Genomic DNA, 18,281 nt, shown 5'->3' with positions numbered 1-18,281 from the left:
CGGACATTTCTTTCTCAAATTTTTCAAATTTCTCTTTTTCTTTATCAGCCCCCGGAGCACAATACTCTGCAGCATATTGGGCGTCATCTATATCAGCCTCAAAGGGCGAGATATCAGGCCTACGCGCTTCCGGAGATGCAGCGCGAGTATTCTGAAGTACCGGTCTAGAGGTGGAAGTCTTATCACTTATCTGGGTCTTCATATTGGCCATCTCTTCTTTCATACCCGCCATGTCCCGAGTGAGATTCTTCATCATCTCTTGCATACTGAGCAGAAGGTCAGTCGAGTCAGTCATCTGGTTCACTTCAAAGGAACCGGAAGACTCTGGTGAAGGAGGTAAATGTACTGCGGATGACACAGGAGAATCAAAGTGACGAACAAGTCTAGACACTGAAGTAGGTCTAGACCAGGCAGGTTTAGCTTGGGAGTCCTTTTTGGGAGCGATGGTTGCTATCTTTCAGAATCCTGATTGGAAGTTGACAAACTAGATTAAATGATTGACAAATGAAATAAGATAGTTTGCACCAATAGAGAGAAAAGAAAAACAAACATCCTTTGTATTGATTATATTGACAGGTTACAACACCAGCGATTGGTTACATGAAAAAAATGATGAAACCCTGAATTGCCAGCTGTCTATAACATGTATCAAGTAAAATTTCTTTCTTTAAATTTTCATCTATAATGAAATCAGATTTACAATTTTTGACTCCGATTATATTCAAGTAAAACAAATGAAGATGATAAAGAAATGATAATTCCAAGTCGAAGATCCTCAAGATTCTGTAATCCGTGCTCTCTTGGCCTCAAGCTTTCCGGGTAACTCTCCACGTCGGACCTTAGATGATAAAGCAAATCTCTCTTTCATGACCTTATTTCTCCAAGCAGCTATGATGGACTGAATGAGATCAGGAGACAATTTTTCACACAAAGGAGGTGTTACAGCTCCAGGGGGACAAGGGCGCCCTGTGATCTGATGAAGAAGACGGATTGGTGCATAAAAGCTTGACTTTTCTAACCCCATAAGATATACAAAGGGATATGGGTAAGTGCTAGTGATAACTCGCAAGCAAGAATGACTCACACAACAAAATTGGGTTTCCTCCACATGCTGCAACCAATTACGCCACTCATCAATGGATTGTGGTCGGTTGGCCATTGGTTGCCAAGATAAGAAATCTTTCAAGGTGTACTTGTTGTGGCTTATCCTCTGGAGGATAGTGAGTTTTTCACAAAGCCATACATACAAGAGTTTGACACACCCAAAAAAATTGTCATGAACCTCCTGACGAGCAATAAGATCCAGTCCGGAGAAAGATTCTGCGAGTATGGTGGGAACAGGATTCCTCCCTTCATTAATTTGATCCACCACAGCTAACAGGGCCAAAGGAGCGTTATAAGAATCACTACGAAGCACGTAACGTGCGAAGACACCAAAAATCAAGGCATTACGCCGACAATTCTGAAAGCGGGAGTCGGTAGGGTTGACATTTGTGGAAAAAAGTTTGATTAGGTCCTGGACTCGCACGCTTGTGTCGGTGAGGCATGACAGAGCATCAACCGTGGAATTTTTAAACAATTTGCAGAAAAGATAATGAGGGTCATCTGGATTCAAAGGTTGGACCCAAAGTCCCTCCAATGGGAGCTCTAATAGGACACACCAATCCTCAAAGATGGGACAAAATTCAAAGGAACCGAATCTAAAGACATGAAGATCAGGATCCCAAAGATTGGCAGCTGCTTGGAGAAATTTCCAGTCTATACCGAGTATGCTCAGATGATTGAAGGTACTGATAAACTTTTCGGCCATACTCCTTTCTGAATGCTCACGAGGGAGAGTTTTAAGAGTCTCCTTTATCCAACTCTTCAACACATTATTGGCCATGATCAAACCTAATCATCCAGACAAGACAAAATTATGAGAGAAAGGAGATACCCATAAACAAATGAAAGGGATAAATTTGATGATCAATTACAGGAGAAGGATACAGTCTGAGACATTTGAATTTTTCATCAAAGATGAGAGATAATCAAGAGATCAGACAATAGACCACGGCCATAAAATGACAAAGTAGGTCGCTAACCGGATCCAAATCTGGCGATGAATATCATCAACTGTGCGATCAAGAGGATCAAAATGATAGACCATGGTCATAGAGACAACGGACAAGCCATCAACCAGATCTAAGACATAACAAGTAGACAGACAAATAAGGATCTAATCCTACTGAATGATGTATACATGGGAATCCAGATAAGGTAGACCGACTCCAAAGGATAGCAACCATGCTTAACATGTTTTTGGATAAAATCCAGCAGCATGACGGCTATACGAGGAGGTCAAGGTCTAAACTAAGTAAACTGACTCTAAAGAGTAGCAGTCATGCTCAAAATGCTCTACGAAAAATTCGACAGCATAACGGCTAAATAAGAAAGTCAAGAAAAGGCAAACTCACGGTTTTCCTAACTCTAAGAAATAACAATTACGCTCAAAATATTCTGCGAAAAATTCGGCAGCATAACGACGCTAGACAAGGAAGTCAAGAAAAGGCAAACTCACGGTTTTCCTAACTCTAAGAAATAGCGGTTATGCTCAAAATATTCTGCGAAAAATTCGGCAGCATAACGACGCTATACAAGGGATCCCCATAATTTAACCAAAGGTATATGAACAATGGTTACCAGAAAAAGGTAATCAACTGATGGACTGAGCAACGGTGAAAATATACTACAACGGGTCAAACCCTATAATCAACAGATCAAGGACTAAACCTGGCCAAGGTAATGGCGATCAAAAGTCACTGGCTAGATCTAGATCTGAATAACGAAGGGATATAACCAATTGAAATGAATAAGGAACTCTAACTGAGAGGAGAACCCTAATATACATATAATCAGTATATATAAGCATATATATATACACACAAATCCTAACCAGGGGCACCAGCCCTAATTCTAATCTAGCTGAGTCAAGAAAATCTCGACTTAAGACAGACTGATAGTGTGTTAGGACCGTGCTGTAGCTATGTAAAATGAGCTACCCTAGTCTATAAACGGGGCAAAGCTCCTAACTCTAGGCTCCACATGTGTAAGAAACACACGTTCGACCCTATATGAATGCAATATACTAATATAAACACGGGTACTTCCTAGTTGGATTTCACTAGGTCAGTAAGTATATACATAATATATAAAACAAAATAGGGCTCCGGACTCAATCTAATGGGTACTATGCGTATGAAACATACTTAACATGTATAACACAAGTACACCTAGTGTTATACATAGTATGCTTCATTGCTCATCGGCTGCTGTAAACACAAGTACACCTAGTGTTTACGGCTGCAGCACCGGCGCATAGCTTGGTAATAGATACAACAGCACCATCTGGATAGTGATATCCCATGAGGCACGCATTATATCTATCCCGTGGAGCCAATAATAAAAAACAATAAAAACAATGAAACAAATAACAAATATGAAAATGCATGATGTGCAGTGTGTGAATCCCTTGTTTTAATTACGCACCTATCTGGTGCCCCTGGATTCTAACGATAGAATTCCCATTTAAAATGATTTTAACTCAAATTTCTCCAAAGTTAGTAAAAATGGCATTTTTAAAGAGTTAGGCAATGTTCCAAGAACTCCCCAGCAGAGTCGCCAGCCTGTGGACCCCGATCCGAAGAGGTAGTGAGGTGAGGGAAACTAGTCCCTACACCATCCTCTGGATCATCCACGTGAATGGAGAGCTCTACCAAGGAACTCTCGAAACGGATGCCACCCTCATAGCATAGCACGAGTGGCGATATAAAAAGAAAGAGATATGTCTCGATCCGGAACCGAGGTTCGAAACCGAGACATACCTAAAATAAACTCAGAGTCGCCATCCATGGACAAGCCATGGAACCAAAACAAATGCTCTGTTTGCAATGGATAACCAGAGATACAAAAGGTCCGTGCCTGATGACGAATGGAGAAGATCCGAAGAGCGCCCCCAATTCGCCCGAGTGCGAACACTTGGTCTCTTATGCCATTTATTATTAACCTCGAAGAGTTTTGGGCAAAAATCATGTGAAATGGGAACGATCCTCAGGAATCGTCTATCTAAGCATGCATTTCCTGAGAATAGAAATAATAAACACACAAAAAAATAAATGAAAGAGGTGTCATCTAAGCATAGCTAGGTTATGAGTGACATACCTAATGGGTGTCTAAATTCTGATGTGCAAACACATGCAAGCTATAGCTAAATGTATAAGATCAGTACAAGAAAGTAAGAAAACACATCAAAACATATAATAACAACATAATAAATCCTAAGACTCTAAATTATTAGCCCGAGTCCTCGGATGGTCTGGTATTCATCCAAAGAAGCCTACGTATCCCCGCCTCCACGAGAATCAAGGCAACGTAGTTCTTCGCGCCTATTCTAAGCTATGATGCCTAAGACACCTAGACCTCTATCCTAGACTCGATCTAAAAGACCGGACTAGTTATTAAAGTTTATTATATGATTATTTAAATTCCAGTGAATTGTGGATTTTAGGACACCCTATATGCCCTAACTAAATGCAGATTAGCCCTAGGCTAATGCAGGTGGTTCCTACAATCTATGTGTAACTAGGCTGTATTTCCTAAGGAAAACCAAGGGTGGACTAGCGTATCCTACTCTAGTCATCACTCGGCGATGTGGATCGCCGACTGACCGGACGGAGGCGCTCCTATAACTCTAGGACAGACCCCTAACTCTAAAAACAAGCACACAACAAACAAACAAACAAACAACCTATAAAAGACACAACCTAACTCTAAAACTCTCTATCTAGGAGAAACTCCTAACTCTAGAGGAAGATCTTTTGAAAATGAAGGTTTTAAAAGCTGCTTATTCGAAAAGATTTAAAATGCTATCTACAAAAGTTTGGCTGGACTTGGGATATAAATCCCAAGCTGCACTACGTACCTCGTGGAAGAGGATCAAGCCAACGTAGTTCGAAACGAACTCTCTACCTACCAAACACTTACAACAAATCAACCATTTTTTATGTTTTAAGTTTCTAATGTTTTTGAGATTTTTAATGATTTCAATGTTTATGGATTTTAAAATTTCTGATGTTTTCACCCTTTTGGCCAAAGACCGGAGGGAATATACACAACAACACCCTAGGGACGAACCCTAGGATTAACAGGGGAAACTATGCTCTAATAATACTATTATAAGAGCAAATGAGTCAAAGACTCTCTAATAGCAGAAACTGACGAATAAATGAGTCAAAGACTCTCTAATAAAAGCAACTGAAGGATAAAAGAGCTAAAGACTTCCAAAAAGAGCAACCGAAAGATACAAGAGTCAAAGACTCTTCAAACAGAGTAACTGAGAGATACAAGAGTCAAAGACTCTTCAAACAGAGTAACTGAGAGATATAAGAGTCAAAGACTCTTCAAAAGGAGCGACTGAGAGATACAAGAGTCAAAGGCTCTTCAAACAGAGTAACTGAGAGATATAAGAGTCAAAGACTCTTCAAAAGATATGGAAACATGAGTCAAAGACTCCACTGACAACAACACAAGTCAAAGACTCCACTGATAACAACATCACACAAACAAATGAGTCAAAGACTCTCCTACAACACCACCGAAAAGGCAAATTAGTCAAAGACTCTCCTAAAACATCACCTAAAAGGCGAATGAGTCAAAGACTCTCCTATAACATCACCTAAAAGGCGAATGAGTCAAAGACTCTCTAATCAAGGCTGACTCCTATGCGAATGGACTATCGAATAAGGAGAGGCTTACAAGCAAAAGGAAAAAGAGACCTTGTGCACATTTGGCAAAGGTAGAACACCCAACCGGGCCGGACAGCTACCTAGCCATCAGGGTGCAACAAATGTGCAACCCAATACCCATAAGGGTAGGGGTATGAAGCCAAGCCGAGTAGGGTGTTCTCCCAAAACCAAACGGCGCACTCTAATAACACCATCTAAAGGATGAATGAGTCAAAGACTCTCTAATCAAAGCCGACTCCTATGCGAATGGACTATCGACTAAGGAGAAACTTACAAGCAAAAGGAATAAGAGACCTTGTGCACATTTGGCAAAGGTAGAACACCCAACCGGGCCGGACAGCTACCTAGCCATCAGGGTGCAACAAATGTGCAACCAGATACCCATATAGGATAGGGGTATGAAGCCAAGCCGAGTAGGGTGTTCTCCCAAAACCAAACGGCGCACTCTAATAACACCATCTAAAGGATGAATGAGTCAAAGACTCTCTAATCAAAGCCGACTCCTATGCGAATGGACTATCGACTAAGGAGAAACTTACAAGCAAAAGGAATAAGAGACCTTGTGCACATTTGGCAAAGGTAAAACACCCAGCCAGGCCGGACAGCTACCTAGCCATCAGGGTGCAACAAATGTGCAACCAGATACCCATATAGGATAGGGGTATGAAGCCAAGCCGAGTAGGGTGTTCTCCCAAACAACGCACAAAGAGGAGATCTAACGAGAGAATGAGACCAGGCGGGTCTCCTAAACACACACAAAGATGAGCTCTAAGCGACGAGGCTTGCCTCCAGAGGAGAACTGCCTAACGAGACAAAACGTGTCTCCTAGAAAGGACATCTCTAATAAGACCAATTGGTCTCCTAAAATAGGAAAAGAAACTACCATCTAAAGGAAGAATGAGTCAAAGACTCCCTAACAGTGCTATCCAAAGGACGAGTGAGCCAAAGGCTCTCTAATACTAGACTTAAAGGAAGAATGAGTCAAAGACTCTCCAATAAAAACACCTGAAAGGAGAGTGCTTACGAGACTAAGTAAATCTCCTAAGAAAGACTCCCAGCACATCCATCATTGTCCTGGCAATGATTAAAGACAAAGGCAACTAACAGACCTAGTTGGTCTCCAACTAGCGAGGGTATAAGCTGAGATACAACTTAGAGAAGAACTCTATAAATGAGGCAAGGCATGCCTCCTATGGGTACACTATCCATCAAGATCAAGGTGATCCCCCCGAGATTAAGCTACAAATGAGGCGTGCCTCCAAAGGAGGATCGCCTAACGAGACAAAGTATGTCTCCTAGTACAGGTTCTAGTATCTAAAGAAATCTAACAGAAATCTAAAAGACTGTGCTAGTCTAATCAAAGAGAGAGGAAAATACTACCAGATAATCGCAAATTCCAATCAATTATTATAAAAAACAAGTCAAATATCAGCAAAATATGATCTACAACTAAAGAGTGCACAATCTGTAATAATAGCAATCATACAATGATAAATAATATTAATTAGTCCAGACCAGCCGCTGGATAGCCTAATAAAGTAAAAGAAAACAATATCAAACACTTCTATGCCCAACCACAAACACCACCCCAATATGGGGATGAAATCAGATGATGCTAAAGTAATCATCTGATATCATAATACACATGATAATATTCCTACAAACCGCCTTGAAATCAAACAGTACTCATGTCGATAACATCGAATAGAGTAGTCATCTGATTTCCTTCTTCAATTAAACAATTTATTTAAATAAAAAATAATTAGCCCAGACCAGCCGCTGGGTAGCCTAAGTAAAATAAGCTTTCGAAATAGTCTCACCTGGACAGTCAATTCATCTTCAGAACCTAACTCAAAGTTTAGTACAAGAGAAGAATATTAAAAAATTTAATAGATTATACAAATGCATGCAATGATATTTCTGATTTTTATAAATTTTGATGCATAACAGGGGGCATATCTGAAAGACTAGGCAGGCTTACTAAACAAAAAAGGGGAACGCTACTTGGATTGAGCGAGTCCCCTAAAGATGGGGCTTGAGCTGATTCCAGTTCACATTATCCTCTCATTTCGAATGAAATCAATTTCTAGACAAATGGAGTAATGTACGCATGAATTCAAGCTTGTGAGCTGCTATTTTCCTCTATTGCTCTACTTTTATCATGCTCAAATTTTCAACACAGCAGGTATAAAGTAATCTCATTATAAAGACAAAGTTTATTACACAATCATCAATTACCATTCTATCACCTTACAACTGAAATCAAAATCATAATCAAAACATTTTATCTATTAAAAGATAATCAGATAAACCTGATGACTCTTGTGAAGCACACTAAAGAATATTCAGTGGGAAACAAGGTAAAATGATTAACCTGAGAACCATTAAATCCAAACAAAATTAGAGTATTGGACCTACAATTTCCTTCACATTTTCAGATAGAAGTACATTATTCACATGCACAGACCCCAAAAAGAAAACAAATTGAGGCCAAAACCAAGACACATTGCTCAAGACACATTGCTCAAACATGACATAACATCCTTTAAATACTCGCACATCATCCAAACAAACCTACCAAAGGCCATTACTACAAAACAAAATCAACATTTAAACCCTCCTTCACTACTATCTTCTAAGCATATACAAAATATATCAAACTGATCATACATAAAGACAGATGTCAAAGCCTTATTTCTACTTTTCATTTGAGTACAGACAGCTCCAAAAAAATTCAGAACCAAATATTCCAAAGTAAAATTAAGTCAAATCAAAATGTGAAATTCAAAGTAGGATCTATCAATTGGAGTTTTTAGAAATCCATTCTCAAGAGACAACACTAATCTAAAATCATTGAAGAGAAATTTTACTATTAAAAGTAGTCAAGATTTTGATTCGAATTATAAATTGAGTAAATGTAGAAAAGAGTACCTGAATATGTTTTTGGCAAAAATCTAATCAAGTGGATGAATTCATATTTTGCTTGGGGCTGAATCTGCTCCTTTTTCTTTAACACCAAACCGAATTTATCCTTGCTCTATTCTTTTATAGAAACCAGCTCCGATTGAATTCGTCAAAGCGCTTGGAATAAAAGATCTAACCCGAGAAGCTTGCTGGCTTGATCTTAACCAGAATTTTACCAGATTCTCCTTCTTCAAATCCCCTTCTTGTCTTCTATATATCTCAGATCTGATTCCTTTCTCAAATCTCTTTCAATTCTCCACCAGATCTAATTTCTTTTCTTAGATCCATTTCCCTTTCGGATTTGAAAATGGAAATAAGGTTTTCAAATCAACAGATCTGAGATTTAAAGCTACAAGCTAAAATTTCTGAAGAAGGATAGATAACAGATCTGAAGTTTAGGTTTTAGAAATTTGATTTTAGGGTTTGGATCAGAAAAGATAGGTTTAATGAAGATCAGAATTTAGAACAACGACCAAAATCCGGTTAAATTCTAGCCGGAGAAAAAGAAGAAGAAGAATAAAAGAGACTAGGGCAGATCTTGACCGGAGATAAAGATCGAAGAAGGGATCTAACTGCCAGATTCCGGCAAGACATACCTGAGAAGATGATAAGGTTTAGGTCACTAGATTAGTCGGTGAGAAGAGAATGAAGGAGACGATCGGAAGCAGGTATGGGTCAGATGCCCGGCAGATTTGCCGGATTCTGGCTAGAAGCTCGCCGGAAGAGATGATCGGTCGGAGTTTGAAGGTGAGGGAGATAGCGGTAGTGGTGGAGGGATCTGGAAGAAGAAGAAAAGGGAAATCAAAGCTCGACCGGAGGTTTGCCGGAGGTAAAACCAAAAACCCCAAATCTCTCTTTCTCTCTCGCTCAGCTGTTTCGACGAGAATCCACAGTAAAATCGAATTTTTGGTTTTTTTTTGAATATATATAAAAAAAATTTTTGATATCGGCACTCCACTTTTGGATAAGGCGCGCGAATTATTAGTTGCACTTTCGCCGCTTTGTCTTATTATTAACAGACAAACCTCGGCCAATTTTTCAAAAACACACCCCCCTGTGCGGATAATTTGCCCCCCTTCCAGACTTGCACTACGCTCACTACTTCGGTCCGTTCACTGATCAAACGTGCTCGGATCTCGATGAAATTTTACGGAGACCTGAGGGGCACCCTAACCTGGCTTAGGGTGCAATTTGGGACCCTAACTCACTGGTTTGATGAAATTGCGCACAACTAATTGCGAACCTGGGTCTGGTCAAAATGGGGTGTCTACAGATGCCCCTCTTTGGCAGAGCGTGTGTAACACGCGAATGGCAAAGCTGAACAGACGACACATTTTGACTGACCCGAAAGCAAAGCAAATTTTTGGGTTTTCAGTTTTAAAACGATATTAACAAAGGTAAGACTCAACTAACAATAGGGAGATAACCTCTCACTGACTCTTAACTCGGCGATTATGACATCTCAAAGAGATAGCTTCCCCCTAATACTCACGACTCAACTATCTAAACTAATTAGCAAAGAACGAACGAACGATTACAAAAACACAAACACTTCTTCCTTCTTTTATCGGGCTAAGCCAAAGTAAAAATAACAATTGCTCAAAGAGCACCAATCAAACAAACAAATGAATTATTTCAATCACTCAAAGAATTTTCATTTTTTTTTTTTTTAATTTTTTAGAAACCATGATGCAACTTGCCTAAGACAAGCATAAATCCAAACACTCAAAGAGTTTTTCCTTTTTAGAAACCTGCCAAAAATAGGCCAAAGACCATTGTAATGAAATTCGTTCAAAACAAATTGAAAATCGAACACGCAAAGAGTTTTTTTTTTTTTTTTTTTTATTTTATTTTATTTTTTTTTTTTTACGCGGATCAGTCTAAAACTTGATCAATTAATAGGGTATTCGAATATTTGAGCTAAACTCAAATTTTTAATACCGAGGCGAGACTAAGTCTCAAGCCAGGCGATAGATATACAGACCATTGCTGAAAATAAATCTGTTTAACTACCCGAGTAACTCTGACTCCTTTCTTTCAAGGTAGCGAATCACTTCGGATCACGCGGTTCTGTTAAACAGTTCCACATAAATCCAAATTCGTATGTCCTGCTAAACAGTCCCATACAAACCTCTTCGCAGATACACATGACTCCTAACACGTTAGGAAGCTGCACATTGCGGAACGATGATCATGCAAGTCACTACGTGACATTGCAATACTAATCATCGGGGTATTAAATACCCGGGAGAAAGAAGAAAAGACCAATCCGTGCAACACAGGATCGGAAATATTTCCTTATTAAAATTTTTCAAAAAGACCAAACCGTGTAACACAGGTTCGGTAATTTCCAATTCTATTAAATTCTTTCAAAACGACCAAACCGTGTAACACAGGTTCAGTGATTTCAAACTCTGTTAAAATCTTTCAAAAAGACCAAACCGCGTAACGCAAGTTCGGTAATTTCCATTTCTGTTAAAAATCTCTTTCAAAAAGACCAAACCGTGTAACACAGGTTCAGTAACCTCCATTATTTAAAACCTCTCAAAAATGACCAAACCGTGTAACACAAGTTCGGTAATTTTTTTTTCTTTTAAAATTTTTTTTTTTAAAAAAAAACAGATTGAAGGAACAATCAGATAGTGCAACACTAAATCCGATAATTTCTTATTCTATTAAAACACTCTTCAAAACACTTGAAGAAAAGACCAGATCGTGTAACACATATTCTGGTAATTTCTATCTTTATTAAGAAAAACTTCAAGACAGCAGGAAGTTGAGAAACTCACAATGACTGAAAGAAAAGATTAACTCTGAATGATTTCATTGATGAACCAGTCATCTCTTCGCAAAGAGTAACAAAGATGCATGATTTTTATCAAAGACCGGACTCAAGTAACTTGAAACAATTTTTGAAGGTCAAACCTTTTTCAAAGACGCAAAGCATTCTATTGAAGTTTAAAAATCGCTGGAGTAAATTCTAAACTCCTCTGAGACAAAGATTTTTCCAGGAATTTTAACTCCAAAGGAGAATAACCTGACTAAAAAGCTCAATACAAAGAGTGTTCGAACTTCTCTAGTCTCTATTTTATAAAGATATTTATCTCAAGTATCAATGATTACTCGATATCTTTTATGACATAAGTCATAAAAGATGCCCCTAGTATGATTACTTCCATGACAAAATTCATTAGAGAGCAACAAAAAGGGAATGGGCCAAAGGCTTTTATTACTGAATATTTGAGATTACAACAAATTTTCTGATAAACACTTGGGTTTACAAGGCCTTCCACCGGTACAAGAAACTTGTTCTATTCAAAATTTTCTTATCTCTGCCATATGCTGATACCGGAACTGAGCTGAAAGCTTGTCGACATCTGAAAACTGCTCTGCTTTACATCATTCACAGGAATCGCAAATTCCCTGCTTCTCTGAGCCTCTGAGTCTTTATCACCCCGGCTTTGAGAGGAATACTGACTAAACAGGACTCTGGAAATTGACTTTGACTCGACAACAGACTAACTTTGATAAACAACGACCAAAGACTTTGACGAGTTTTAAACAAGACTCCAAAAGAGACTGAATCTGCTTCTTAAACTGATAAACACTTTAAAATGGTTAAAGGTCTATCACTCTTAGAGTCTTTTAGATACCATGTTTTAAGATGTTTCAACCTCTTTTCAAGATCTCCGTCATGGTTATTATCCCTTCAGATTGTTTAGTTTCAATTTCCTAACTCAAAGAGTAGCAAAAGAAGCTCTGATGGTATTTACTCAGACATTAAAGAAGATCCAAAAAGAAAAATAGAAGTTCAACCGGCTTTCAGAAAGCTCTGTCCTTCGTGAAGTCTTGCCATGACCAAATCGCCCTTTTGGGTTTTCGATTTAGCGGACCGCGTGCCTTAATTTTTGCCTGGACTGTCTGCCCTTGCAGATTTTCCATCCAGCAGGCCCAATGCCCTGATTTTTGCCTAAACTGCCCTTTCGGGTTTTCAGCTTAGCGGGTCTTAAGACTCCATCATTTTTTTATTTTTTTTTCTGTTTCTCTACAAACCTGGGCCTAAATACACCAGAAGGACTTTCAGGTAGGCTTAGGTTCAAAAAGGCTAAACCCTAATGTATTTGCATGTTACTGGACCGAATCTGGACCCTCCAGACTTCCTACGTATCCCTGAAGAAATGGGAATCAGATCCGCGTAGTTCGCCCCATTTGGCTTTGCAAAAGACGTGACCGAACCCGAATTAATCAGGCTACCTACGTACCCTTAAAAAGGGATCAGGTCATAACGTAGTTCAAACCACTTTCTTTTCTTTTCTTTTTTTTTTATATATATAAAAAAAAATGCCCCTAGTTTGGGTTCATCAGAGAAACAAATTGTTTTATAGGCCCAAAGGGTTTGCAAAATGGTTTAAAACATTTAGGCTGTTGACTTAAAGCTCAGGTCGATCAAAGACGGCCTCCTGGTGTACTTAAGCATAATACTTTTTTAACTGATCCAGGTTTGTAGGTTCATTTAATTTTTCTCCATTTTCATTGAGGAGTCTTACGGCTTTTCCAGGCAAGACTTCATCAACGATGTAAGGACCAGACCAGTTTGGCCTGAATTTACCTCGAGGATCAAATACCGGTGCCCTGTAGGACTTCAAAACTAGATCTCCGGGCTTCAAATCTCGAACACGAACTTTCTTATTAAAAGCTCTCTCGATTCGCCTCTGATATCCCTGAATATGGTACAAGGCTCTTAACCTCTTCTCGTCTATCATATGCAGCTCATCATGCCTGGCTCTAGCCCAATCAGACTCTGGCAAGTCAGCTTCCATCATCACTCTCAAAGAGGGAATCCTTACCTCAACGGGGAGGACTGCTTCCATTCCGTACACCAAAGAATATGGAGTTACACCTGTTGAAGATCTGATCGATGTCCGATAAGCCCATAAGGCATATGGAAGCTTATCCGACCAGTCCTTATAAGTCTCAGTCATCTTGCTAATAATGACTTTAACATTCTTATTTGCTGCCTCTACAGCTCCGTTTGCCGGAGGTAAAACCAAAAACCCCAAATCTCTCTTTCTCTCTCGCTCAGCTGTTTCGACGAGAATCCACAGTAAAATCGAATTTTTGGTTTTTTTTTGAATATATATAAAAAAAAATTTTGATATCGGCACTCCACTTTTGGATAAGGCGCGCGAATTATTAGTTGCACTTTCGCCGCTTTGTCTTATTATTAACAGACAAACCTCGGCCAATTTTTCAAAAACACACCCCCCTGTGCGGATAATTTGCCCCCCCTTCCAGACTTGCACTACGCTCACTACTTCGGTCCGTTCACTGATCAAACGTGCTCGGATCTCGATGAAATTTTACGGAGACCTGAGGGGCACCCTAACCTGGCTTAGGGTGCAATTTGGGACCCTAACTCACTGGTTTGATGAAATTGCGCACAACTAATTGCGAACCTGGGTCTGGTCAAAATGGGGTGTCTACATGTACAGAGGCTTTTTTTTTTAACTGTAGAGAGGCTTTTTTTCGCTTCGTTTTTAACTATACAGAGGGTTTTTTTTTTACTTTTACTCCATTTTCATTTGAACCACCTAAAACCCATCTTCTCCGGCGTGAGGTGTGACCGGCGTGAAGATCTCTCATTTTTCTCTGGAGTTGGTCGGTTTCCTGCATTATTCCGAACCTCTTTCCTCCGTTATCAAGTGTATTCCAACGAGGGCTTCATTTTTCTGGGTTGGCGACCCTCTTTCTGGGTTGATAACCCACATTCGAAGGTTGGTAACCTTAAGTTTCAAGTCCAGCAGCTTCACTCGGCTGGAAAAAGGTTATTAACCCACATTCCAAGGTTGATAACCCACATTCCAAGGTTGATAACCCAAAAAAGAGAGGTTGGTAACCTTAAGTTCCAAGTCCAGCAGCTTTACTCGGCTGGAAAAATGGTTGGTGACCCTCTTTCTGGGTTGATAACCCACATTCGAAGGTTGATAACCCAGAAAAGGGAGGTTGGTAACCCTAAGTTCCAAGTCCAGCAGCTTGACTCGGCTGGAAAAAGGTTGGTGACCCTTTTTCTGGGTTGATAACCCACATTCGAAGGTTGATAACCCGAATGTGGGTTACCAACCCAGAAAAAGGGTCACCAACCATTTTTCCAGCCGAGTGAAGCTGCTGGACTTGGAACTTAGGGTTACCAACCTCCCTTTTTTTGGGTTATCAACCTTCGAATGTGGGTTATCAACCCAGAAAGAGGGTCACCAACCATTTTTTCAGCCGAGTAAAGCTGCTGGACTTGGAACTTAAGGTTACCAACCTCTCTTTTTTGGGTTATCAACCTTGGAATGTGGGTTATCAACCTTGGAATGTGGGTTATTAACCTTTTTCCAGCCGAGTGAAGCTGCTGGACTTGGAACTTAAGGTTACCAACCTCCCTATTTTTGGGTTATCAACCCTTCGAATGTGGGTTATCAACCCAGAAAGAGGGTGACCAACCTTTTTTCCAGCAGACTGAAGCTGCTGGACTTGGAACTGAAGGTTACCAACCTCCCTATTTTTGGGTTATCAACCTTCGAATGTGGGTTATCAACCCAGAAAGAGGGTGACCAACCTTTTTTCCAGCAGACTGAAGCTGCTGGACTTGGAACTGAAGGTTACCAACCTCCCTTTTTTTGGGTTATCAACCTTCGAATGTGGGTTATCAACCCAGAAAATGGGTCACCAACCTTTTTTCCAGCAGACTGAAGCTGCTGGACTTGGTTCTTAAGGTTACCAACCTCCCTTTTTTTGGGTTATCAACCTTCGAATGTGGGTTATCAACCTTGGAATGTGGGTTATTAACCTTTTTCCAGCCGAGTGAAGCTGCTGGACTTGGAACTTAAGGTTACCAACCTCCCTTTTTTTGGGTTATCAACCTTCGAATGTGGGTTATCAACCCAGAAACTGGGTCACCAACCTTTTTCCAGCCGAGTTAAGCTGCTGGACTTGGAACTTAAGGTTACCAACCCAGAAAAATTTGGGTTATTAACCTTGGAATGTGGGTTACCAACCCAGAAAATGGGTCAGCAACCATTTTTCCAGCCGAGTAAAGCTGCTGGAATTGAAAATGTCTAAAACCTGTATAAACACAAACACAAACACACTTAATATTCTGTTCACAAACACAAACACACATCATATTATGTTTTAATTTATAACTTCCCTACTCATTCAGAAACAGAAACACACATGTCTAAAACCTGTTTAAATTTACAAGTTCCAACATTGAAATTGAAACACAAACACAAATACACTTCCATAAAACCTGCTTACATTTACAACTTATCCACATTCATAAACAAGTTCACAATTCCCTGTTTCACCAACCAAGTTCTCCACCTATTCACAAACACAAACACACTTCCATTAAACCTATTTCAATTTACAACCTCTCCACCCATTCACAAAGAAAAACACAGACCCCCTGCCAACTTCCCTTGCCATTTAACAAATCCCCTGCCAATCTCCATTAAAAAATAAAGTTTGATCATCAGAAAAAATAAACATCCATCAACATTAGAAGGTGTTCCTATATAAGTGTGCAGTCCCCAAACTCTCCTCGTAAAAATCTCTCACAGAGTTGTAGCCGAAATTCAGGAATGTCTGTCGGCCCAAAGTTCAGTGGTTGACCATGGTAGAGATGCTCAATCGCTTTTAGGACAAAAGCGCCGCAATCAACCCTGTATAAAAGCATGCATTGAATAGAGTTACTTTTAAGCTAACTACGAATGAGATAGGAATACTAACAAAAATTCAAAAGTTTTAAGTTTGAACCCACCCATTGTTCTGCTTTCGGAAGCCATCCATCTGTGAATATGGAAAGTCATCGATGTTGCAACCCCGGCCCTTCAAATATTCCTTCATTAATGCTACCTGAATTTAAGACAACGAAGGAATATTGAGTGTCATACATATGGAAGTAACTTTAAATGTTACGGAAGATGTTAATTTACTTACAGTGGGAGATGCTCGCTCCTGAAATGAGTCCCCTTCCATTGAGTTGAACTCGACCATCTTTTTATTAACCATATCAACAAGCACAAGAGCCCAATGAAAGTCTTGACAGCATGGGATTAAAATCATCCCAATATCTTCTGACGGGATATGGTCAACTGTACGATGCAATAGCTCGTTCGCCAACCGATCGGACTCCAACTTATGTTTGTCATCCATTAAATCACGCCCTGAAGTCTTATATCCCTGTACAATGAAATGAATTTTGTGGGAACACTAAATCATGGATAAGTTGTAAAGTAACATGTATAGCTACAAAAAAGCCTCTTACATGTACTGACGAAGGAATATATACAATCCGTCCAGTCAAGGCATTGCTGGAGGCGCACAAATACTTCCCATATACATCCAACACCTACAACTCAAAAAAATTTCTTAATTACCTCAACAATGGGTACTGAAGACAACACTTAATTTAAAAAATGACACTTACTTGGCCACTGAGGACTCCTTTAAGGTTCCACAACGTTTCGAGATCCTCGGCCAAGACTTTTACCCCGTCAACGGTCATGAGAATACGACTGCAAAAATATACAAAGGTTAGAGGAAGCAAGTATCTAACTTTGAATAATGGTTAATTGAAAACAAGTGTACTTGCCTTTGGTCTTGTTTTTTCAACTTCTCAATGAGATCAGTTCGCCTCCGTGTTACTTTCTTCGTTGCCCTCTCACTTTTTTTCTTTGTCACTGGGGGTACTGTATAGGGGCTACTCTTGGCGTAGCTTGCTTTCCTATCCCTTCTCTGATTTTTCACTCTCCTCTCAATGCTCCCTAATTTTTCCGTCCTCTTCCTCTTCGCTTTACCCTCAGGGCTATCGAGAATGTTAACAACATCTGACGCTCCTGTTACAACTGCTTCATTTACGAAGCCAACATCTTCAGCCTGACTCATCACATTTATGACCTCCATATCTTCCTCCTCTCTTCTTTTTTCCCCATCTTTTCTCAATTCTTCCTTCTCCATTTCAGCTTTGTCTCCCTCCTGTCTTCTCATCGCTTCCCACTCCTTCTGTATAATTTCCCTCTCAGCTGCAATCTGTATTCGTAAATTCTCTTTCTCCGCCTCCATCTCCACCCTGACTCTTCTTAACCTCTCCTTCTCCTCTTCATTCTGTCCCCTCTTTTTTTTTATATTGTCCCATGCCTCTCCTATCTTCTCCCACTCTCTTTTTATCCTCCTATCCTCACTGGCCTCCTCAGCACCCTCCTGACCACCCTCGTCAACTACAGTATCCCTTCCTTCAAACGCAGGTGTGCCGATCAATGCTGGGACAGTAGGTGACTGCCCTAATGGTTCTCCCTGCCCAATGATTCCTTCTTCCTCGGCTTCCTAATATACAAATAAGGGATACAACACACAAAATTTGTAAACATTACCAGGTTAAATAAAACATAATATAAAAAAAGGTCCATTGCGATACCTGCTCAGGAATGTACTGCAGTTCGTCCTCTCGTGGCGTCAATGTCACCACTACCTAACGATTTGAGAAAG

The 18,281-nt window shown here is 39.9% G+C and overlaps 2 protein-coding genes across 3 annotated transcripts in view; both read right to left on the bottom strand.

The window, feature by feature from the left end:
* The window catches only part of LOC143884530 (NAD(P)-binding Rossmann-fold superfamily protein), a 51,334-nt gene that overhangs the window by 21,624 nt on the left and 11,429 nt on the right, over positions 1-18,281 (bottom strand). The window lies entirely within an intron of this gene.
* Positions 15,942-16,792, bottom strand: LOC143883292 (uncharacterized). The gene is made up of 3 exons (XM_077386636.1): positions 16,734-16,792; positions 16,555-16,649; positions 15,942-16,456 (listed from the first exon to the last, which is right to left on the bottom strand). Exons 1-3 carry the CDS (start codon positions 16,788-16,790, stop codon positions 16,306-16,308), a joined length of 303 nt encoding a protein of 100 aa, XP_077242751.1. The 5' UTR covers positions 16,791-16,792; the 3' UTR covers positions 15,942-16,305.

Source organism: Tasmannia lanceolata, unplaced genomic scaffold (assembly GCF_043159265.1).
Source record: "Tasmannia lanceolata isolate RefF3 unplaced genomic scaffold, GAP_Taslan_0.1 ptg000008l, whole genome shotgun sequence".
In the NCBI taxonomy this organism is placed as follows: domain Eukaryota; kingdom Viridiplantae; phylum Streptophyta; class Magnoliopsida; order Canellales; family Winteraceae; genus Tasmannia; species Tasmannia lanceolata.
Note: the sequence above shows the minus strand (reverse complement) of the source record. Positions and strands in the feature narration are given on the sequence as shown.